At 41.1% G+C, this 23,891-nt stretch overlaps 1 protein-coding gene across 1 annotated transcript in view; it reads left to right on the top strand.

Moving 5' to 3' along the window:
* Window positions 1-3,501: 3,501 nt before the first annotated feature.
* Window positions 3,502-23,891, top strand: part of UGT8 (UDP glycosyltransferase 8) — a 30,906-nt gene continuing 10,516 nt past the window's right edge. The window contains exon 1 of the mRNA XM_010002854.1: window positions 3,502-4,326. Within this exon, the coding sequence (XP_010001156.1) occupies window positions 3,505-4,326 (822 nt within the window). The 5' untranslated portion in view covers window positions 3,502-3,504. The remainder of the gene's footprint in view (window positions 4,327-23,891) is intronic.

Genomic DNA, 23,891 nt, shown 5'->3' on the forward strand with positions numbered 1-23,891 from the left:
TTTCATTAAAAAAAATTACACTTAATTGACACTTCTCTAATAGCGTTGTGTATTTAATATCTCCATGGCATGGCAGGTCCTGTATGTAGTTTTTCTGGTTTCAGTGGGAGATGCTTGGATTGAAAAAGGAAGTGGTGTAATATGTTCATAATACGTTTTTGAGCAGGATGATTTATCAGTTATGAAGATACTGCAAGCTACAGACTTTTGGGAAGTGTGTTGTCATCTCTTATTACTGATGTGGCTTCAGAAGAGAAACTAATATTTGGAGAATTGCTTGTAGTTAATTGTCAGATTATTTGTGTTAGGTAGTGCTTTAGAGTGTGATTCCCATTTAAAGTGTTGTTGCTGGGTGAGGGAGGGGCTAGGAAGCAGTGCAGTGTACTGTTGTCATTTCAGGGAAGTAGAGCTCTAGTTCCCATGGCATGTGGATAACATCAGGTGTGGAAAATACGCCTTAGGGCTAAGGATTGTATCTTGTGCTGTGCTGAGCCTGTGTCTGGTTAGGAGATAAAAGTACCGCCCAACATACCTGTGTCTGGCGACCTGTTGGATCATGATTGGCCCTTGGGCTCCTAGTACCTTTCATCTATACTGTTGACAAATATTAACTGTTTGAGTTTCCCAATCCTCCCCATGGTGATTGATACATGGTTTTGTAATATTGCTATTGCTGACAAGAGCAATAACAGAACACCGTGGGAATGTTTATAGCATGGGGAGATAGAATAGTTCTTTTCCAAGTTTGAATAATGGTTTTTATTGGACATTTTGTTGATGAACCATTATTTACCTATTTTTTAAAACCCCACTTATTGAAGGAGTGTTACTCTCCAGTGGAGCCCTGTTAAAGATAGCAGAGCACAGCTTGTTGGTACCAATACTGAATACTGTGCCAAGCCTATGTAGTTCTGCAGTTGCACAACCTTTTGCTGCAGCTTGAAACCTATGGATGGAGAGCAAAGTGGGACAGTCAGCAGGGCTTGGTGCTAGCATGTCTTTTGTACAGGAGGTCCTAGGAGGGCAGCTGAGCTCTGGGTTGCTGTTGTTCTCTAGAAAGCCTTCAGTGAAAGCAAAAGGCTAAACTAAAAAGATAGCACCTTAAACCCTCTGGTAGGTCAGGGCATCGTGTTGGGAGGTAAGATGCTTCTCATGTAGTAAGAATGCTTTTTCCAGCTGTATTGGAGAGTGCATAAGATTGCTGTTCAGTTGGATTTAATTGCTACGATTTGCTGAAGGGGTGTTGTTTTAGGGTCATCTCCAACAAACTAATTGAGGCAGTTTAAAAACAACAACTTGAGCTCTCTTTATGTCAGACAATGGTGCAGTATAGGGAAGATATCGTATGCTACTGGTAATGTTTGCAGAAAGTAATTTTCTCTCTCTTCACCTGAAGTGCTACCTCTGTAAAATAGAGCTTTGTGTCTAGAAACAGTGAAGCGTCTTGACTATTTCCAAGAACACTTTGTCAGCCTGTGAATGTGGTGGTAGTGTGGAGATCTCAATAAATTCTCCATGGATGTTCCTCACTACTTGCCAACAGATACTATAAGGCTTTGCTATGCATCTTCGTGCTATGGGCTTTGCCACGGGAAGGAAAAAAAACTCGCAAAAGGTGTCTCTGCATGAATGACATTTTGTGCACACACTACTGCTGGTGATAATTAGTTTAAAACTGGTTAAGTTTTGTAAGAGATGGTTTCCCATCTCCTAGTCAGTGGCTAACAGTTTCTGAAGACAAGGGCACAGAAGGGTTCAAATCCAGTAAGAAAACTTTCCATGTGAGAACCTCTATTTAAATAGTCAGTATACCTTGTGGTGATTTTCCAGCTTTCCTTTGGTTTGCTGCATGCTTCTCACAGAATTGTAAATGTTTCCAAGTCAAGCCACTTCCAGAAGCTGGAGTAGGAGAGAACTGGGACATCTCTCAGAAATCTCAATATTACAGAGTAGGAATACAAATATGAGATGGTCTGTTAGTGAGCTGGTAACCTATATAACTTCAAAAGACAAACTCAAGTCTTGAGCAATCTCTTGTAGGAAGGATATAAGACTACACTGTAAGGAGGTAAGAAAGTCTGAGTAGCAGTGTTACCTCTTTGTGTTTTGCTTATTTATAAAGGACACTGCAGCAGACTCAGGTTTCCATGTGGATTGTTTTGGCATGAGAAGAGCACATTGTTTGGTTTGGCTTGCACTTGGTTCTCTGTCCTAGGAGGGTTAAAACGACTGAGGAGCTTTCTGATGTGCCCTCTCTGTGCTTCTAATGCGCTTTGCTTTCATCTGCTGTGTTCAGCATTTTATAGGCTTCACTCACGGAAATGTGGAGGGGGAAAAGTTTTTTTCCATTTCTCTGGCAGCATGCTGTTGTCAGGAGCTGTGTTTTTAGGATGGCACAGCTTAGAGTTTGTACTGCAGTGGATTCTCAAGTGCTGATTTAAGTAGGTTCAGAAGCAAGTGCTTCTGAAAGTGCTTCAGTAGACATTGCAGCATTCAAAGATGTAGTACTAACTCCTGTTACTTCACTTGTTCTTGTACACGTGTAATTTTTTGAAAGCTTAACGTAATTAGGTTGGTTTTTATTTGCTGGTAGCTTCTTTTTGCCAGATCTTTTCACCCTTGTGTGTCTTGATCAGAGTTGATACTAAAGAAAAACAGAATTTGCGTGTCCTTTCAGGAGAAAAAAATCCTTGTCTCTGTTCTTGTTGGCTTATATGAAAACAAAATGGCAGAAAATGTTATCCTTAAATGAGAATGGAGAGTTGCTGCTTGAAAAGGATGGCTTGAATGCTGTGGGTGACTATCAGACAAGACCTTGTGGTAGAAATGCTTCTAACTGTGTTAAACAGTAACGTCAAGTGTGGTGCTTTTTGACTACATTAGAATAAAGATAATAGAAGTTCCAGTTGAGGGGGCAAGACTGAATTCTATTTATAACAATTACCTATGTCCTGTGCTCTGAAAATCACCAGTGCTGCATCCTTCAAGTCTCATGTCTGAAGAAATACAAAATTTGAGCATCTTCCTTATTTGCTTAATATAGTACAATGATAGTAATGCAGATGTGCTTTTAAATGCAAATCCAAACATAGCAGGGTCTGATTTTCAGAGCTGATGTCAAGATCTTCGTTCAGTTGGATGGCATATATAATTTTAAGTGGGGCACGCAGTATCTCTTTGGAGGGTAGTAGCCTCATTTTCTCGGTTTTCCTGCCATTTAGTGCAGGTGCCAAATCAGTGTCTGTGTGGGAAGAAGTCTCTTGTTTAATGCTAGTTGAAAGGGGATGGGAGAGGGCAGATCTTGCTGGAAACCAAGCACTCACTACCAAAGACACTCTGAAGCCAAGTGGCTCTCTTGTTCCCTGTGACCATTGCAAATATGTCTTTGAAATGGGGAGCTGCGGTTAGCTTTCGTGGCTCAGCCACCATAACTTTTTTAAAAATCCCAGGAAACATCCAAACCTGTTTTCTGTTGATGTAATGCTTTTGTTTCTCGTTGCAGCTATGAAGCCGTTTGCTCCAGCTTTCATTCTCCTGTGGAGTGCTGTTGGGATAGCGAGGGCTGCCAAAATTGTTGTTGTGCCGCCAATTATGTTTGAAAGCCATCTTTATATTTTCAAGACTCTGGCCTCAGCTTTGCATGACCAAGGTCACCAGACAGTGTTTCTTCTCTCTGAGGGCAGAGAGATTCCTCCATCTAATCACTATAGACTTCAGCGCTACCCAGGGATCTTTAACAGCAGCACCGCGGATGATTTCCTGCAGTCCAAGATGAGGAGTATTTTCTCTGGGAGACTGACAGCCCTCGAATTGTTCGATATCCTGGACCACTATTCCAAGAACTGTGACATGATAGTTGGCAACCAAAACCTCATGCATGCCCTGAAACAGGAAAAATTTGACCTGCTCTTGGTAGATCCCAATGAGATGTGTGGATTTGTTATAGCTCATCTTTTAGGGGTTAAATATGCTGTCTTTTCCACTGGCCTCTGGTATCCAGCAGAAGTGGGTGCTCCAGCTCCCCTGTCTTACGTTCCAGAATTTAACTCGCTGCTCACAGATCGCATGAATCTCTTTGAGAGGATTAAAAATACTGTTGTTTATCTTATTTCAAGATTCGGAGTCAGTTTTTTGGTTCTGCCGAAATATGAAAGGATAATGCAGAAATACAAGGTTCTGCCAGAACGGTCCATGTACGACTTGGTCCATGGATCCAGCCTGTGGATGCTTTGTACTGATGTAGCACTGGAGTTTCCAAGACCTACGCTACCCAATGTTGTTTATGTGGGAGGAATTCTAACCAAACCGGCCAGCCCTCTGCCAGAAGTAAGGTTTGCTGAGCTTTAAAGTAATTTCTGTGGTATCTGGTTTACCTCATGATAAGTGACAGTTGTTAAGTGGTGAATTTCAAATGGGATCTAGTGTCATTTGTTATTCTTGGAGAAATACACCATTGGAATCACTGGAGGCAGCTTGGGGGGGGGGGGGGGGGGGAACACGGGGGGGGGGTGAGGGGAACTAGCAGATACAAACTCATTTTTGAGTCTTTTATGGTTGCAGGAAGTATTTTGCTTTTGAGTAAAGTTCTTAAGAGTACAGGCAAGGAAAAAAATAGTGCATGCTGTCTTGGAAATTGCATTGGTGGCTTCTACCCAATTGAGAGTTAGAAGGGAAACAAGGGAGAATGGATGAGTACTTGTTATGCTTACAGAAGCCTGCTGATAGGTTATACTATCTAATGTCATGCTATTAATGCTTTTATGGAGGGTTAGCTTCCCTTGGTTTGATAGGTAAAAATGTCTTGAGGTGAATATAAGCATGAAAGAAGTGTCTAGACCCAGAAATAGAGGTTGTGAGTTAACTTAAATGGCACCTCTACTGTATTCAGATATGAATTTTTACTGTGCCATCAGTTACTGAGTTTCAGACTGAAATAGTGATAGTGACTGGATTGATTCCAGAAATCCTGGCTGTACAGATTAATAATTAAGTTTGATTACTTGTCATGTGATCTTTGATACGTGATATCCAAGAATGCCTCTGTTCAACAACACAATGGTGAGTGACAGGCAGAAAAAAAATTCACAGAAAACCAGGTCATTTACACTTCTATGTATACATAAACAAATAGGTCCTGAATTTGAGATGATGATTAATGGATGCTTCTGGCTGGGTAATAAATAGGTAGTTAGATTTGCAGCGCTCAACAACTAACTTCTAAAAATGCCTTGTTCAGCTTTTGCTTTTTGCCTCAAAACTCTTAGGCCCCTCTTTTGTCTGTTTTAGCCTGGAAGCTGGTCATGGAGGACTGGGGTTTTTTGTTTCTCACGTTGTTCTTTGCACAGTCTTGACTTAGCAGTACATTGTTTTACCAACTTGAAAAGCATCAGACAATTCTGATTTGGACTGCAGGCTGTTGAGTACTGAGCCAGTTCCCTCATCCTTTTTTCCTCCTATTTCAGACTCTTTTAAATGTGTCTGAGCTGATGGGGAGCAGGCATTTGGTTTGCACTCTCAATGCACTAGGGGTTATATCCCAACCTACGCTATTGTCTGCTCTCCAAGGTGTCATCAGTGATGACCATCACACAGTGCTGCCTGTAACTGGTCGTTCCTGTGTGCGTGTTGATGTGTTTAGAAGGGGTCAGGCTGCACAGAGATCCTGAGAAGCAGACTAAAGGTACTTCTGAGCTGTCTAACCAAAGTTCAACCCTTTTCTCTTGTGAAAAAACTTTGGCTGGATTGAGGTTCAGCTCTGGTTTTCAAACCAGTGTTTCCTTGTTCAGTAGGAAGAAAAATGTCTTTGCTGCCATGATAAATTTGGGCAGTGTATCAGCATGTCTCTGTAGATGGGTCTTGAGGGTAAAAATTCAACTGTTCTCAAAAGTAGGTGTTTTCTTTGCTCCTTTCATTTTCTTCCACTCAATTTTATAGCAGTTTTCTTTGAATGTTTTGCTGCAGGGATGTACGTGTGTAGCTACAGAGATGTATTTGTACATGTATGTATAAATATATATTTGGAGCTTTTTGAGAACCTTTGTGTACTTTCTAAACTTACTCTGGAACCACAGATGTTAAACTGTTAAGAGTATTTTATGATGCGAGAAGGTGGAACAGTAAGTAAAATGTTAAATATAACCAGACGGGCAGTGACCTTGAGATAGACTTGTAGGTAGGGTACATGCTGGCAAATACTTATTACAATGAGAGGGGAAAAAACCACCCTGGAATTATTTGTGGACTGAGACATTATTTACCTTTTCATTTTTATTGGGCAATTCTTCTATGTTTTAAGGGTGAAATTTGATGGAATGCGAGAGCGTGTTCATCTTACATCCTGTTATTTGTGCCTAAACTGTTATGCATAAACCCCTGTGGTATGTATTGTAAGTAAGTTATTGAGCAGTTTGTTTTAATTAAACAGTTAGATAAAATAACTGTCACTGTACCCTGGCAGATGAAAACTGTATAGCTAGTGCTGTGCCTGCTTTCAGCTCTTGCTGCATCTATCTTTAAGGCAGGAGCCTTGGCAAATTTATTTTCTTCAGCGTTTAGTTTGGTGCATTAAAGTAAACCAGAAGCAGAGCTGGTTCATGTTGCTCTGCTGAAAGTAGTGATTCTTCAGGAGCTGTTTTGTAATCAAAAGTGATGGTTCAGTCCAGAGATGATAATCAGAAAAGAGAGGGCCATGTGTCTGGAGGTAACAGCTTCAGCAGGCAAATTTAAGCTATCATTATAAGCTATTCAGCACTCTGACTTTCTCCAAAACTACTTTTAAGTAGCTCAGTCCATTGCCTCTGATAGAGAAGCATTAGGAAGAAAGTGTTGTTTCAAGTCCAAATTACCTTTGCAGCACAAAATACTGAGGCAGTGGAACTGCTGCCTTGTCAGCAGAGAGTTTGTTGGGTTTTTTGGAGATGGTGGTGGAGGGTGTGTGAAAAAGGAAAAGTAGGGTTTATTTTTTAAACAAATTAGATTTCTTACACAACTGAAAAGGTATAGTTTTCTATGAATAGGAGACATCTTAGAAAGAAAAGGCAGAGAGTGGTAATTAAAGAGCAGACAAAGGTTAAGGCCTTTTAAACTGTTACAGGATGGCTGTTTAATTTTAGGGGATGTGATAGCTCTGTTTAGTGTTTGCTCAGAATTTGTAACTGTTTTTCTTAATCTCTCTTTAAAGGTAGAAAAATACAACTTCAGGGGTAGTATGTAAAAGGGGTTGCTGCATATCCATTTCAATGTGTGTGAGGGGCAAAAACCTGGCTCTTGCTCTGTCCCATCTACATTAATATTTTGATTTGGGACAATCGAAGGGTTTTGTAAATCCCCCAATCATCTCCACTTCATGTAGGGTTCCCTGTGTAGGGTGTTTTTGCCGCAGGTAAATTAGATTTATTTTGGAGGATGTTAGGCTGGAAGCTTTATTTCACCTGTAAACCAAATCCTTGCTGGTGTCTGATAGGAGATTTGAGGATTTGAGCATTTTGGAGGGCTTTCAGTGTTGTGGCTTGTGGGGGGAATGCTCTGGCCAGGGGACCACAGCAGATGCGACCCCAGTGAAGCTGCTGGAGTGTGCGCAGAGCCCCTGCTGCTCTGGCACGGTGCCCAGGTAGGGCAGGCTGCAGTCCCTGCAGGGAATGGGTGCTAGCTGTGCATCTTGCACCTACCTTACCTGTGAAGGGAACTGCCGTTGCTGGGACGTATCCTTGCTGCCCAGCACAGGTCAGAAGCCAGCAGTAGCTGATGATGTAGTTAGCAGTCATGGCTGCAGTGGTACGCAAACTGCAAGCGTGTCTTCGGATTGCAGCCTGCCCGGATGCCTCGGGAAGCCTTCGCCAGCCCCTGATCCTTGTTTCTGCTCTCGCTCGCTCAGCACTGCCCGATGCCGGTCTGCTCTTGGCGCAGTGTCCCTCAGCGCAGTTGCAGTGATCAGCGTGCGCTGAGGAGCCGGAGCCAAGAGCCAGCGAGGAGAGCAGCGGGTCCTTTGGAGGTCATTGCTCGGCTCGCTGCGGTGCCTTGCGGCACAGCACTAGCAGCCGGGAGCTTTTTCCTCGCCGTAGCAGGGTTAGTCTTGCCCTTTACAGAGAGGCAAGGTGTCTTTCAGTGACTGAAATTCCTCACGATGGTATATTTCCTTCTGCTCTTCTCTGATGCCAGCTGAAGGTAGATGAAGCTGAGTGTAACTTCTGTCACTCTGGTTCATCGTTGTGGCAGGGCTGATCATCATTTCAAAGCTCAGCATAGGCAATAAATACTGCATACTTGAATTATTTTCTGTGGCAGCTACAATGCTCTTTTCACTGGCTTTAGGAAATGCTTCTTGCATAAATAATGTGCCCTGTAAAAAACTGAGATGGTTAATGTGGATATACCAATTACCTGTATGTTAATAAATTTTATGTACAGGTGAGAAAGGGTCCAGGGCTTGCATAGTTAACTCCAGAAAGTGTATTTCAAATTGTGTAGAGGACAGTGCAAGCAGAATTAGCCTTAAAAGATCAAAGGCTAGAGACAGACTGAATGGCAAGTCTTTAAGATCATTGCTGATTTAAACTATTAAGTGTGTGGTGTTACCTGGCAGTAGTTTCCAGATAACTGTCAGTGGCCATTAGGAAAGTAAAAGGCTCCTGTCTCTTACTACCCTTCTCCAGGGATATCTTGAGAAGCTGAATGCAGCTGGCTTTTTAGAGGAATACATATTTTTAAAAACAATGGGGGAAACCTCTGCTGTGGCATTTGTATCTTGTGACTGGGTTGATACGTAGTTAAGCATTAATCAGCCTGATAAGGCATGTCCTTGAATTGGGTTAGAAACCCAGTGGGTGCTACAAGCATCTGCCTTGGGAAATACTGTGTCCCTCCTGAAGAGCGCAGTGGGAAGGAGCAGGCATCTTAACCTCAAGGAAACCAGCTAAACAGTTTCAGGTTTCCTTTCCATCTGCTAGTTGATGATTTAAAGGTGTTGGGACATACGTTTAATCCTGCAGTTTGAGTACAGTTGTACTTGAGGTGATCTTTGTCAGTATTTAAAAAAAAATAAATCAAGAACTTAAACCATGCAACTCAGTAAGTTGAGCTTCTTTCCCACATCTGCACAGTTTTCAGGCTTTCATAACTATGGTGTAACAATGCTCTTCATCGGTGCTGAGCTTGAGGTGGAACTCTGGACTGAATGCCATTTGTTGGTAGAAGAGAAACAAATGATGGGGTTTTTAAATTCTGCTTTACCTGAGTGAACTAAATATATGCTACAAAAGGCAGTGTTGATTTTTCAGAAGTTATCCTTGCAGCCATAGCTGTCAGCAAATAGTAATTACAGTAACTTGCTCTTACATTTTACTTCTGATCTTGTTATTGTATAGGTCTACATCTGTGTAACAAATTGGCTTTGAAATATCTTCACTAAAAAGTTGGGGCTTTTCTGAGCTTGCTGACAGTTGTTTGCTGCAAGTGTGTTAGTTGATTCTGATGTTGATCTTTAAAGTTGGGTGGAAGAATAAAGAGATTTTATTGCTTAAATCAGATTTTTCTCCTTCATTCAGATTCAAGGGCATCATCTATAAGCTCTTGTGGAGTGTAGTGACAGACTTTTTGTGCCTGGCATGGCACAATTTTTTTTCCTTAAGTCTGGGGAATAGTTCTTTAGAGCTGCTTCTGACAGTGAATTTCTGGTGATGCGAAGCCATTCTAGAGCTGTTGTAAAATACATGAGACTGTCAGCTGAGGAGGCAAAAAGTCTTAAGGAAGATAAAGATTATGGAGCACTGTATGAATTTTGTGCTGAACTGTATGATCATGTATTCTGGTCTGAAATACATTTTCACATAAAGCTTCTTCCCCCATAACAATCCATCTTTTGCTACACAGGTAACCTTGCTTGGGCTCCTCTGGTACCTGCAGTCACAAAACTGCCGTAGTCTCTACTCGCATGCTAGGTCCATGAACCATGTCTATTCCTGCTATACTGCTGCAGTTTTCATTCAATAACATGTGACTCAGCATCTACCTCTTTAGTGTAAGACACATGTAAAAGGAGGCAGGGCTGATTTCAGAAGTCAGTTAAGTATCTCCAGTAAGAATTGGTCAGGAAGGCAGGTCCTCCAAGTACGCATGCCGAACATAGGCTGGTATCCAGTGATTTGATGAACAGTCACCAAAGCTCTTCAGCAAGCCTGTGCTTTCCATCATAAAACAAGTTTACTTGGTTCATGGATAGTAGTACAAGGTGGTTATTTCTTCAGCTTAATTAATTGTGTGTATTTGGAATGGAAAATACTAGTTTCAGACCTTGAAGGTTGCATAGGTCAAATTATGTGATTTAAAAAGCAACAGAAGTTATTTGACTGTCTTATTTTACAAGATATCAAATAGGTTAACATAAACTACTTCTATAAGAAGGTTTTCTGGTTTTAAATATTGTAATTCATAATTTTTGTATTGAAACACACAAACCAACAAGATGTAATTATTTTGATCATGTCCAATGCTTCCAACTGTGAGTGTCACTTGCAAGTTTTTAAGACTGACCTGTATGTAGGACAAATCATGAACTAGTGTTTTTTCCATGGATTGCTTCACTATCATACTGTAGGCTAACTTCTAACATTGAATAGAGAAACAAAAGATAATTTATTTCCAAAGATACAGTCTTTTCTGTAGCATTTGAAATGTGCTTGAGTTTGAACACCATGTTTGCATAGTTTGGGAAACTGGGATGTGTTCAAAGCTGGTATTTAAGACCAGCAAGCCTAATGATTAATATTACTAACTTGTTTAAAAACCTTTGTAATCATGCCAGCTTTTATTTCCAGATAAATAACTTAAAGGTTATTTAAGTAAAGTGGATAAACTTGTGTTCTGTTAATAAGCTGCTTGGGCATTTCTCTATCCTGTGGCTGGGTTAGTGTTAGCACCTGTTGTCTGGGGTGCTGAGGTGTCTGTGGCAGGGCCTCCAGGAGAAAATTGGAGAAATGTGAGAAGGAACCAAACAGGATGGATGGGGAAGAGAAGGGACAGTCCCACACCTGCCTGCCTGCCCTAGTGTTAGTGCCTGAGAGCAGGTGGTACATAAACTCTTCTGTGGTGTGGCTTTACATACCTGTTAAGTGATCTTTTGAAGACTGATGGGAAAATGAGTAATGTCTTCAGCTTCTGTACCTGAAAAAGCATCTGTCTTCCAAATGCCATTCTCATGAAAAACTTCCCTTCCAGGAAATTGTAATTTGTTTGGCTGAAACCTGGTGTATAGTAAATTTTCTCACTGCCCAGGTTCAGTGGATGTGCTTTACTGATAACCTGAAGTGAAGTCATCTTTCATATCCCAGTCCTAACAATGAGCTTGTAGGTCACAACAGCACCTTGAGTAGAAGTTCAGTTACTTACATCATCCTAATACTTACCCTGTGTTATCCTAAGTACTCAGTGTTGCCGTGGTGCTTTTTGCACAAAGGTGAGGAGGCACACACAGTAGTTAGTGGTGCCCTCCTAAGGGTTTGGGTACAATTCTGGTCACCCCAACCAAGTGGAGGAGCAGAAGAGGAGATTAGGCAGGTCTTATTGAAGGATGGTAGATCTTACCACTTGAACACAGGCTCAGAAGCCAGCTGATCTTGAGCTTCTTAAAGAAGGAGCCTGATGGACTGTTTAAAACAGATCAATCTTAATGGATATATATTAATGGATATATATGTATGTTATGATGTGTATATTTGTGTGTATGTACATATCTATTTATAAATATCAAGAAAGAAAAGAGAGGAGGCAAGCTTCAGGGAGAAAGAAATGCTATTAAGTCTGAAGGGGAAATGAAAAATAAGTTTAGGTAGTTAGATTTGCAGCGCTCAACAACTAACTTCTAAAAATGCCTTGTTCAGCTTTTGCTTTTTGCCTCAAAACTCTTAGGCCCCTCTTTTGTCTGTTTTAGCCTGGAAGCTGGTCATGGAGGACTGGGGTTTTTTGTTTCTCACGTTGTTCTTTGCACAGTCTTGACTTAGCAGTACATTGTTTTACCAACTTGAAAAGCATCAGACAATTCTGATTTGGACTGCAGGCTGTTGAGTACTGAGCCAGTTCCCTCATCCTTTTTTCCTCCTATTTCAGACTCTTTTAAATGTGTCTGAGCTGATGGGGAGCAGGCATTTGGATTGCACTCTTAATGCACTAGGGGTTATATCCCAACCTACGCTATTGTCTGCTCTCCAAGGTGTCATCAGTGATGACCATCACACAGTGCTGCCTGTAACTGGTCGTTCCTGTGTGCGTGTTGATGTGTTTAGAAGGGGTCAGGCTGCACAGAGATCCTGAGAAGCAGACTAAAGGTACTTCTGAGCTGTCTAACCAAAGTTCAACCCTTTTCTCTTGTGAAAAAACTTTGGCTGGATTGAGGTTCAGCTCTGGTTTTCAAACCAGTGTTTCCTTGTTCAGTAGGAAGAAAAATGTCTTTGCTGCCATGATAAATTTGGGCAGTGTATCAGCATGTCTCTGTAGATGGGTCTTGAGGGTAAAAATTCAACTGTTCTCAAAAGTAGGTGTTTTCTTTGCTCCTTTCATTTTCTTCCACTCAATTTTATAGCAGTTTTCTTTGAATGTTTTGCTGCAGGGATGTACGTGTGTAGCTACAGAGATGTATTTGTACATGTATGTATAAATATATATTTGGAGCTTTTTGAGAACCTTTGTGTACTTTCTAAACTTACTCTGGAACCACAGATGTTAAACTGTTAAGAGTATTTTATGATGCGAGAAGGTGGAACAGTAAGTAAAATGTTAAATATAACCAGACGGGCAGTGACCTTGAGATAGACTTGTAGGTAGGGTACATGCTGGCAAATACTTATTACAATGAGAGGGGAAAAAACCACCCTGGAATTATTTGTGGACTGAGACATTATTTACCTTTTCATTTTTATTGGGCAATTCTTCTATGTTTTAAGGGTGAAATTTGATGGAATGCGAGAGCGTGTTCATCTTACATCCTGTTATTTGTGCCTAAACTGTTATGCATAAACCCCTGTGGTATGTATTGTAAGTAAGTTATTGAGCAGTTTGTTTTAATTAAACAGTTAGATAAAATAACTGTCACTGTACCCTGGCAGATGAAAACTGTATAGCTAGTGCTGTGCCTGCTTTCAGCTCTTGCTGCATCTATCTTTAAGGCAGGAGCCTTGGCAAATTTATTTTCTTCAGCGTTTAGTTTGGTGCATTAAAGTAAACCAGAAGCAGAGCTGGTTCATGTTGCTCTGCTGAAAGTAGTGATTCTTCAGGAGCTGTTTTGTAATCAAAAGTGATGGTTCAGTCCAGAGATGATAATCAGAAAAGAGAGGGCCATGTGTCTGGAGGTAACAGCTTCAGCAGGCAAATTTAAGCTATCATTATAAGCTATTCAGCACTCTGACTTTCTCCAAAACTACTTTTAAGTAGCTCAGTCCATTGCCTCTGATAGAGAAGCATTAGGAAGAAAGTGTTGTTTCAAGTCCAAATTACCTTTGCAGCACAAAATACTGAGGCAGTGGAACTGCTGCCTTGTCAGCAGAGAGTTTGTTGGGTTTTTTGGAGATGGTGGTGGAGGGTGTGTGAAAAAGGAAAAGTAGGGTTTATTTTTTAAACAAATTAGATTTCTTACACAACTGAAAAGGTATAGTTTTCTATGAATAGGAGACATCTTAGAAAGAAAAGGCAGAGAGTGGTAATTAAAGAGCAGACAAAGGTTAAGGCCTTTTAAACTGTTACAGGATGGCTGTTTAATTTTAGGGGATGTGATAGCTCTGTTTAGTGTTTGCTCAGAATTTGTAACTGTTTTTCTTAATCTCTCTTTAAAGGTAGAAAAATACAACTTCAGGGGTAGTATGTAAAAGGGGTTGCTGCATATCCATTTCAATGTGTGTGAGGGGCAAAAACCTGGCTCTTGCTCTGTCCCATCTACATTAATATTTTGATTTGGGACAATCAAAGGGTTTTGTAAATCCCCCAATCATCTCCACTTCATGTAGGGTTCCCTGTGTAGGGTGTTTTTGCCGCAGGTAAATTAGATTTATTTTGGAGGATGTTAGGCTGGAAGCTTTATTTCACCTGTAAACCAAATCCTTGCTGGTGTCTGATAGGAGATTTGAGGATTTGAGCATTTTGGAGGGCTTTCAGTGTTGTGGCTTGTGGGGGGAATGCTCTGGCCAGGGGACCACAGCAGATGCGACCCCAGTGAAGCTGCTGGAGTGTGCGCAGAGCCCCTGCTGCTCTGGCACGGTGCCCAGGTAGGGCAGGCTGCAGTCCCTGCAGGGAATGGGTGCTAGCTGTGCATCTTGCACCTACCTTACCTGTGAAGGGAACTGCCGTTGCTGGGACGTATCCTTGCTGCCCAGCACAGGTCAGAAGCCAGCAGTAGCTGATGATGTAGTTAGCAGTCATGGCTGCAGTGGTACGCAAACTGCAAGCGTGTCTTCGGATTGCAGCCTGCCCGGATGCCTCGGGAAGCCTTCGCCAGCCCCTGATCCTTGTTTCTGCTCTCGCTCGCTCAGCACTGCCCGATGCCGGTCTGCTCTTGGCGCAGTGTCCCTCAGCGCAGTTGCAGTGATCAGCGTGCGCTGAGGAGCCGGAGCCAAGAGCCAGCGAGGAGAGCAGCGGGTCCTTTGGAGGTCATTGCTCGGCTCGCTGCGGTGCCTTGCGGCACAGCACTAGCAGCCGGGAGCTTTTTCCTCGCCGTAGCAGGGTTAGTCTTGCCCTTTACAGAGAGGCAAGGTGTCTTTCAGTGACTGAAATTCCTCACGATGGTATATTTCCTTCTGCTCTTCTCTGATGCCAGCTGAAGGTAGATGAAGCTGAGTGTAACTTCTGTCACTCTGGTTCATCGTTGTGGCAGGGCTGATCATCATTTCAAAGCTCAGCATAGGCAATAAATACTGCATACTTGAATTATTTTCTGTGGCAGCTACAATGCTCTTTTCACTGGCTTTAGGAAATGCTTCTTGCATAAATAATGTGCCCTGTAAAAAACTGAGATGGTTAATGTGGATATACCAATTACCTGTATGTTAATAAATTTTATGTACAGGTGAGAAAGGGTCCAGGGCTTGCATAGTTAACTCCAGAAAGTGTATTTCAAATTGTGTAGAGGACAGTGCAAGCAGAATTAGCCTTAAAAGATCAAAGGCTAGAGACAGACTGAATGGCAAGTCTTTAAGATCATTGCTGATTTAAACTATTAAGTGTGTGGTGTTACCTGGCAGTAGTTTCCAGATAACTGTCAGTGGCCATTAGGAAAGTAAAAGGCTCCTGTCTCTTACTACCCTTCTCCAGGGATATCTTGAGAAGCTGAATGCAGCTGGCTTTTTAGAGGAATACATATTTTTAAAAACAATGGGGGAAACCTCTGCTGTGGCATTTGTATCTTGTGACTGGGTTGATACGTAGTTAAGCATTAATCAGCCTGATAAGGCATGTCCTTGAATTGGGTTAGAAACCCAGTGGGTGCTACAAGCATCTGCCTTGGGAAATACTGTGTCCCTCCTGAAGAGCGCAGTGGGAAGGAGCAGGCATCTTAACCTCAAGGAAACCAGCTAAACAGTTTCAGGTTTCCTTTCCATCTGCTAGTTGATGATTTAAAGGTGTTGGGACATACGTTTAATCCTGCAGTTTGAGTACAGTTGTACTTGAGGTGATCTTTGTCAGTATTTAAAAAAAAAAAAATCAAGAACTTAAACCATGCAACTCAGTAAGTTGACCTTCCTTCCCACATCTGCACAGTTTAAGGTCTTTGGTAACACGTTTAATCCTGCAGTTTGAGTACAGTTGTACTTGAGGTGATCTTTGTCAGTATTTAAAAAAAAAAAAATCAAGAACTTAAACCATGCAACTCAGTAAGTTGAGCTTCTTTCCCACATCTGCACAGTTTTCAGGCTTTCATAACTATGGTGTAACAATGCTCTTCATCGGTGCTGAGCTTGAGGTGGAACTCTGGACTGAATGCCATTTGTTGGTAGAAGAGAAACAAATGATGGGGTTTTTAAATTCTGCTTTACCTGAGTGAACTAAATATATGCTACAAAAGGCAGTGTTGATTTTTCAGAAGTTATCCTTGCAGCCATAGCTGTCAGCAAATAGTAATTACAGTAACTTGCTCTTACATTTTACTTCTGATCTTGTTATTGTATAGGTCTACATCTGTGTAACAAATTGGCTTTGAAATATCTTCACTAAAAAGTTGGGGCTTTTCTGAGCTTGCTGACAGTTGTTTGCTGCAAGTGTGTTAGTTGATTCTGATGTTGATCTTTAAAGTTGGGTGGAAGAATAAAGAGATTTTATTGCTTAAATCAGATTTTTCTCCTTCATTCAGATTCAAGGGCATCATCTATAAGCTCTTGTGGAGTGTAGTGACAGACTTTTTGTGCCTGGCATGGCACAATTTTTTTTCCTTAAGTCTGGGGAATAGTTCTTTAGAGCTGCTTCTGACAGTGAATTTCTGGTGATGCGAAGCCATTCTAGAGCTGTTGTAAAATACATGAGACTGTCAGCTGAGGAGGCAAAAAGTCTTAAGGAAGATAAAGATTATGGAGCACTGTATGAATTTTGTGCTGAACTGTATGATCATGTATTCTGGTCTGAAATACATTTTCACATAAAGCTTCTTCCCCCATAACAATCCATCTTTTGCTACACAGGTAACCTTGCTTGGGCTCCTCTGGTACCTGCAGTCACAAAACTGCCGTAGTCTCTACTCGCATGCTAGGTCCATGAACCATGTCTATTCCTGCTATACTGCTGCAGTTTTCATTCAATAACATGTGACTCAGCATCTACCTCTTTAGTGTAAGACACATGTAAAAGGAGGCAGGGCTGATTTCAGAAGTCAGTTAAGTATCTCCAGTAAGAATTGGTCAGGAAGGCAGGTCCTCCAAGTACGCATGCCGAACATAGGCTGGTATCCAGTGATTTGATGAACAGTCACCAAAGCTCTTCAGCAAGCCTGTGCTTTCCATCATAAAACAAGTTTACTTGGTTCATGGATAGTAGTACAAGGTGGTTATTTCTTCAGCTTAATTAATTGTGTGTATTTGGAATGGAAAATACTAGTTTCAGACCTTGAAGGTTGCATAGGTCAAATTATGTGATTTAAAAAGCAACAGAAGTTATTTGACTGTCTTATTTTACAAGATATCAAATAGGTTAACATAAACTACTTCTATAAGAAGGTTTTCTGGTTTTAAATATTGTAATTCATAATTTTTGTATTGAAACACACAAACCAACAAGATGTAATTATTTTGATCATGTCCAATGCTTCCAACTGTGAGTGTCACTTGCAAGTTTTTAAGACTGACCTGTATGTAGGACAAATCATGAACTAGTGTTTTTTCCATGGATTGCTTCACTATCATACTGTAGGCTAACTTCTAACATTGAATAGAGAAACAAAAGATAATTTATTTCCAAAGATACAGTCTTTTCTGTAGCATTTGGAATGTGCTTGAGTTTGAACACCATGTTTGCATAGTTTGGGAAACTGGGATGTGTTCAAAGCTGGTATTTAAGACCAGCAAGCCTAATGATTAATATTACTAACTTGTTTAAAAACCTTTGTAATCATGCCAGCTTTTATTTTCAGATAAATAACTTAAAGGTTATTTAAGTAAAGTGGATAAACTTGTGTTCTGTTAATAAGCTGCTTGGGCATTTCTCTATCCTGTGGCTGGGTTAGTGTTAGCACCTGTTGTCTGGGGTGCTGAGGTGTCTGTGGCAGGGCCTCCAGGAGAAAATTGGAGAAATGTGAGAAGGAACCAAACAGGATGGATGGGGAAGAGAAGGGACAGTCCCACACCTGCCTGCCTGCCCTAGTGTTAGTGCCTGAGAGCAGGTGGTACATAAACTCTTCTGTGGTGTGGCTTTACATACCTGTTAAGTGATCTTTTGAAGACTGATGGGAAAATGAGTAATGTCTTCAGCTTCTGTACCTGAAAAAGCATCTGTCTTCCAAATGCCATTCTCATGAAAAACTTCCCTTCCAGGAAATTGTAATTTGTTTGGCTGAAACCTGGTGTATAGTAAATTTTCTCACTGCCCAGGTTCAGTGGATGTGCTTTACTGATAACCTGAAGTGAAGTCATCTTTCATATCCCAGTCCTAACAATGAGCTTGTAGGTCACAACAGCACCTTGAGTAGAAGTTCAGTTACTTACATCATCCTAATACTTACCCTGTGTTATCCTAAGTACTCAGTGTTGCCGTGGTGCTTTTTGCACAAAGGTGAGGAGGCACACACAGTAGTTAGTGGTGCCCTCCTAAGGGTTTGGGTACAATTCTGGTCACCCCAACCAAGTGGAGGAGCAGAAGAGGAGATTAGGCAGGTCTTATTGAAGGATGGTAGATCTTACCACTTGAACACAGGCTCAGAAGCCAGCTGATCTTGAGCTTCTTAAAGAAGGAGCCTGATGGACTGTTTAAAACAGATCAATCTTAATGGATATATATTAATGGATATATATGTATGTTATGATGTGTATATTTGTGTGTATGTACATATCTATTTATAAATATCAAGAAAGAAAAGAGAGGAGGCAAGCTTCAGGGAGAAAGAAATGCTATTAAGTCTGAAGGGGAAATGAAAAATAAGTTTCCATTATTAAATCAAAGCTGCAGGTTAGAATTATATCCCCACCATCCACAGACTGGAGGTGTTGTTCTGGAACAATGAAAGACAAAATTTGCCACCTAAATTAGTTTATAATGTGGGGTTTATGGATGGGACTGTATGTCGGTATCTGTAGTGCAGAGGCCTGGTTTTAAAAATCAGCTTTTCATTTTTTTTCAGACTTACTGAGGGTGCATGCTATCCCCTTGTCCAAGTCATCAGTAAAGATGCTAAACAGGAGTGGCCCCAGCACTGAGCCCTGGGCAACACCACTTGTAACTGGCCACCAACTGGATTTAACTCCATTCAAAACAACTCTTTGGACCTGGCCATACAACCAGGTTTTTTATCCAGCAAAGCGTGTTCACATCCAAGCCACAAGCAGCCATGTTTTCTAGGAGAATGCTGTGAGAAACAGTGTCAAAGGCCTTAATAAAGTCAAGGTAGCTAACATCTACAGCCCTTGTCCAATAAGCAGGCCACCCTGTCATAAAAGGAGATGAAGTTAAACAGACCCTGCCCTTCATGTACCCATGCTGACTGGGCCTGATCCCCTGGTTGTTCTGCATGTACTGCCCAACAGGACTCAGGATGATCTGTTCTATCAGCTTCCCTGGTACTGAAGTTAGACTACCAGGCCTATAACTTCCTGGATCATCCTTCTGTCCCTTCTTATATGTGGAGGTTACACTGACAGTTTTGAATCTGCTGGTATCTCCCCAGTCAGCCAGGACTGCTGATGAATGATGGAAAGTGGCTTGGTATACTTAAAACTGTCTTTTCCTGTTACTTGTACAGCTTTCCTACTACATGTGCAGGTATTCAAACCACAAGGGGATTGGCAAAACTTTTGGGTATACAGTTAATAACCATCAACTTTACTGTGTATGCTTGCAAGTTACAATGGGGATCTGAGCTTAGGAAAGTTAATGGAGGGTTGTTTTTGTTTTTGTTTTTTTTTAACAGAATTGCCTCTGGGGTACCATCAACAAACATAATTTGCATCCTGGATTTGAGGATGCCTATGCTCTAACTTCTATTCTATGCAGTGATTTTAATAACCTCTCTTGAAGGGCAACCTTCTTATTTTCCATTACCTTCCATTCATTTGAAAGACAAGGTTGCTTTCCCAGGGTGCTTGCCAAAGGTCCAGTGAGTAATGAATTTTTGACGGAGAGTATTGCATCAGGGAAGTACTTGCGTGGCAGTTTTCTGGTTGACCTCTAGTTTTAGGTAGACTGTGTTCTTGGAGGCTGCATTGGATATGCCTGTAACTCTAGAGAGGGCTGAGATAGAAGAGAAAAGACAAAGACTTGTGGTACTGTATTTCTTGTTGGCATTTTTGAGTCTGAATTTCATTCCTCGTTCAAGTTAAATGGTTTTAAACCTTCTTTCAGTAGTGGATGTTAAATGGGAAAAGGCGGTAGAGGTCAGAGGCAAGAAAATGCAATGTTTGAGACATTGAAAAACTTCATAAGGTGATAAAGACTTTTTTCCCCAATGCATTTTGATAAGCCAAATATACAGTGTATATATATAACAAATAATTAGTGAGGAACATGAAAGCAAAATCTGTCTTTCAGCAGGGTTGAATCTGTGTCTAATATTGAAGAAACACTGTACCAACAGCATTGCTAGATTAATATGTGATGAGAGTGCACTTAATAGTGTTTGGGATCCTAGCAGAACAGTTCCGATCTTAGTTTGGCGACTGTTAGTGTGGCTCTAACCAGCCAGAAGATAGAAGAATTCAGTTTGCCATAAGCAGAGACGGCTTTTTTTGTCTACAGAGTACTGGTTTTGGAATTATCATACTCTATGCTATTATGGACTACAAAATACGGAAAAATAATTTGCATGGTAATTGCATGGACCTTGTGTACATTAGATCTCATGAACAGAATGAGGTTTATCAGCCTCTTAATGGTACGTGGTGCAGGTCAGCTGTTACCTGTGTACCTCGGGAAAATACAAAGCTTGTTAGGACTTCACAAATAGCCCCCCATGGTTTGTTTCATTTTTTAGAAGTTTAGAATGTTCAGGTTGGTTTCAGACACCAGAGTAAATGGAGTGACCAGAAGAAACGTGTTGAGTTACGAGTTCGCAGCAGAGAGGAGGTTGGTGACTGTGACAGTGCCTTGTTCCTGAGGAAAGACTGCAATTAACTTGCAATTAATCCAGAGGGATGTGGTGGGGAAGGATCTGACTCGGCCTGATGATTTGAAAAGGAACAAACCCTGAGAAAAGGGGATGAGCTCGTTTGCTTTGTGACCACTGGTTTTAATAGGCAGAGATTTAGTCAGTGGAAAAATACTCTTTCAAGTGTGACATAGATGCTGGCTGCTGCAGAGGTGATGGGCTGAGGCAGCAGCAGGCAGTGGGATGTGTTGAGTCAGGGAGGTATGACCCATCCTCTGCTCAGTGCAGTCAGGTGTTTGCTCTGCTTTGCTCCTTACATGTCCTTTACTCATTACAGTAAATAAATAAAAAAATTTGTAAGCTGATTTTCAAATTCTTGGCAAGTAAATACAAACAATGTGCTTTGCCTAAAGTGGTGGTTTTTCTGTTTGTTGTAACAAGTTGTTTTGTAACTTTAGATAACATGATAGGACTGTTTGTTTAGTGATAGCAGAGGTCTTGTAATGATATCTGTGTGACCTTTGACTGCCTGTGCTGACAAGTTGTTCTTTAGTAAAATTTGAAATGAGGTTAAAAACGTGTGAACACAGCATTTAAAAACTTGACATGAGAGAAGTACTATTTAGGATATGCCAGAAGAGTTACGATATTAATAAAATGGCCTGTGTACCTTTCTGCTTATTTATCCATGAGTATCTCCTTTCTAAAGATCACTTCATGTGGCTTCTTATTTATTTTGAAATAGATCTGTTTTTGTCTACTATAAGCAGCATTTTGTAGAAGTAGTTGCATAGTATGCCTTTGCTTTCCATTGGGGAATGGTGGTTCGCAACCATATTCGAAGAACAGACATTTGTGCTATTGCGCATTTGAATTGAGCAGCTGAACAGGGAAAGCTTCTGATATTAAACCCGGTTATGTTTGTGTTTGTGTACTTTGTTTTTCTGAAACAAAGCTCAGTATTAGGCACCACTGGTTACTGCCAGCTGGGTCCTCACTCTATAGTCACAGCTGTGCATTTAGCATCTAAGCCTGCTAAGAACAGCTAATTAGAGAATCAAACAGAACAAAGCTCACATAGTAGGGTTGGCACAATAGCATTCCTGTCTTAGAATAGTAAAAAGATTTATTTTATTTTACTTATTCCTCCCTCCCTTGCTCCTATAGTACAACATAGATCAATAAGTGCTTTTTCTCCCTATACAAGCACAGGGACAACCTCAGTAAAAGACTAGTGCATACTCACAAACCTTCCTTCTTCAGTAATGTAGTTTCATAGAAATCTTTGCTCCTAAAGTCAGAAAAGAGAACACAGCAAAGCTCGTGCTGCAATAAACTTCATGTGCATGGAGAACAGAGCAGCCTGCTTAGGCAACCTGTGAACACTGACAAACACAAGGCAGCATTTTTAAAGCAAGCATGCAGTGTCTGAGAGGGATGACTGGCTACAAGGCCAGTCCACTATGGTCTGAAAGCTCCCTGGCTAGGGAAGGAATGGAGTAGTGGCTGGCTGACCACCTTTGCCTGGTCTGAGTGAGTGCCACACCTCTCTGAGATCTGTAAGGGTGATAAATTATCACATCCTAAAAGGAGTTGGAAAGTGCATCTGTTGTGGAATATGGTCAAAGATGAATTGGTATGTCCTTTGGGACTCTGTGCCAGGATCAGGCAGCATAAGCAAAACCAGATATTTGGATGAACAGGTAAGGAGCTTCAAAAGAAGCTTGTCATTTCAGTCTCTTACTATTTTGCCCAGAGAAGTGTGTTTGCACAAAAGTTAACATGAAAATGGGCAGAGACATGATGGGGTTTGGCTGACTGTTATAATTGGGGTTTCCTTAAGCATTTAATACCTTAGCATGCATGGATTATTAGTTTTTAAAATCACTTAGCATAAGTGAGAGTTATGATTATGTATTGGGTGATACTTTGTTGGGGACGGTGCCTAAAGCTATAACTAGATGAAAAAAAGATGAGTTAAAAAATGTAGTTTGCAATTTAGTTCAGAAGAACATGTGCTATAGTAGAATCTTTCACATGGGCTACCAACCTGAGGTGGTACTGTGCCTGGTGAAGAGATGGGGTGGGCAAGAAGAGGTGTGACATGTCTAGCTGTTGGATGAGACTTTCCACTGGCTGATGAAATAGCCTGGGGAAAGCTGCCTCCCTCAGTCATTTTTGTGGATACTTCTCCAAGGCTTTTCAGCTGTGTTTAAATGTCTTAAAGTTTCTGGGGAAATCCAGTATTCATCTGTGTATTCAGCTTAATACTTGATTCAGGTCAGCTTGTTTTCAGTGTGGATTTACACAGAAGAAAAATTACATTTTTAGTGCTTCTTCAAGGTATATGAGTGCCTTGTCTTAAGTTTTGGGTTGTTTGGTGTTTTTTTTTTGTTTGTTTTTTCAGAAATGCTATTGGAAAATTTGCTTGCAAGTTCATCAAGGTTTGAGGGTTGTAATTGTTTGAGGTTTGATTCCTAGCTTGGAAGGGGAAAGCCAGGTCTGTTTCTGAGCTGCTGGTCAGTTTGTCAAGTTGTCAGGGTAGCCTCAGCAAACCAATGTGGTTTGCTGGCTGTGCTGGGACTGACAGTAATTGGGGTAGTTTTTCTTTCTACACAAAAACCAAAACCTAAAAATACTTACATTGGTGGGTGAAAAAGCGCTTGGGTAATGTTACTGAAAAAGTGAACCATTTTAAAGAAGCACTTGTTGTCACAATGTACACGTAAAGTTTGCATTAGCTGCAGAAGTCAAAGGTATTTCCTTCTTGCTTCTGTGTATTCAGTTGAAATTTGAAGTTTGAGGAAGACTCAGTAATGCAGCTTACCATGTTATAACTTCCCTCATCAGACTTTTACTAGAGGCTTAGAATGTAAAAGCTGTGGTTTCGAATATTAAGTATTCTTTTCTGACATGAAAAAAATAACACTGAATTCCCAGCAAACATTACCATCATCTAAATTGGACAGGAGGAAGTCCCTTTCTTGCTGTGAGCAAGGAGCTATAAAATGCTGCCCAAACAGGGAGTGCTGCTTTTAGTGAAGACAGCTCTAATGACTCATCCGTCTGTTTTCTTACAGTGCGTAATTAGATCAGGAAGGAGGAATGTGCTGGAGGTCAAAAGTCTAAGTGGATT

Source organism: Chaetura pelagica, unplaced genomic scaffold, assembly GCF_000747805.2.
Source record: "Chaetura pelagica isolate M959 unplaced genomic scaffold, ChaPel_1.0 scaffold1098, whole genome shotgun sequence".
In the NCBI taxonomy this organism is placed as follows: Eukaryota; Metazoa; Chordata; class Aves; order Apodiformes; family Apodidae; genus Chaetura; species Chaetura pelagica.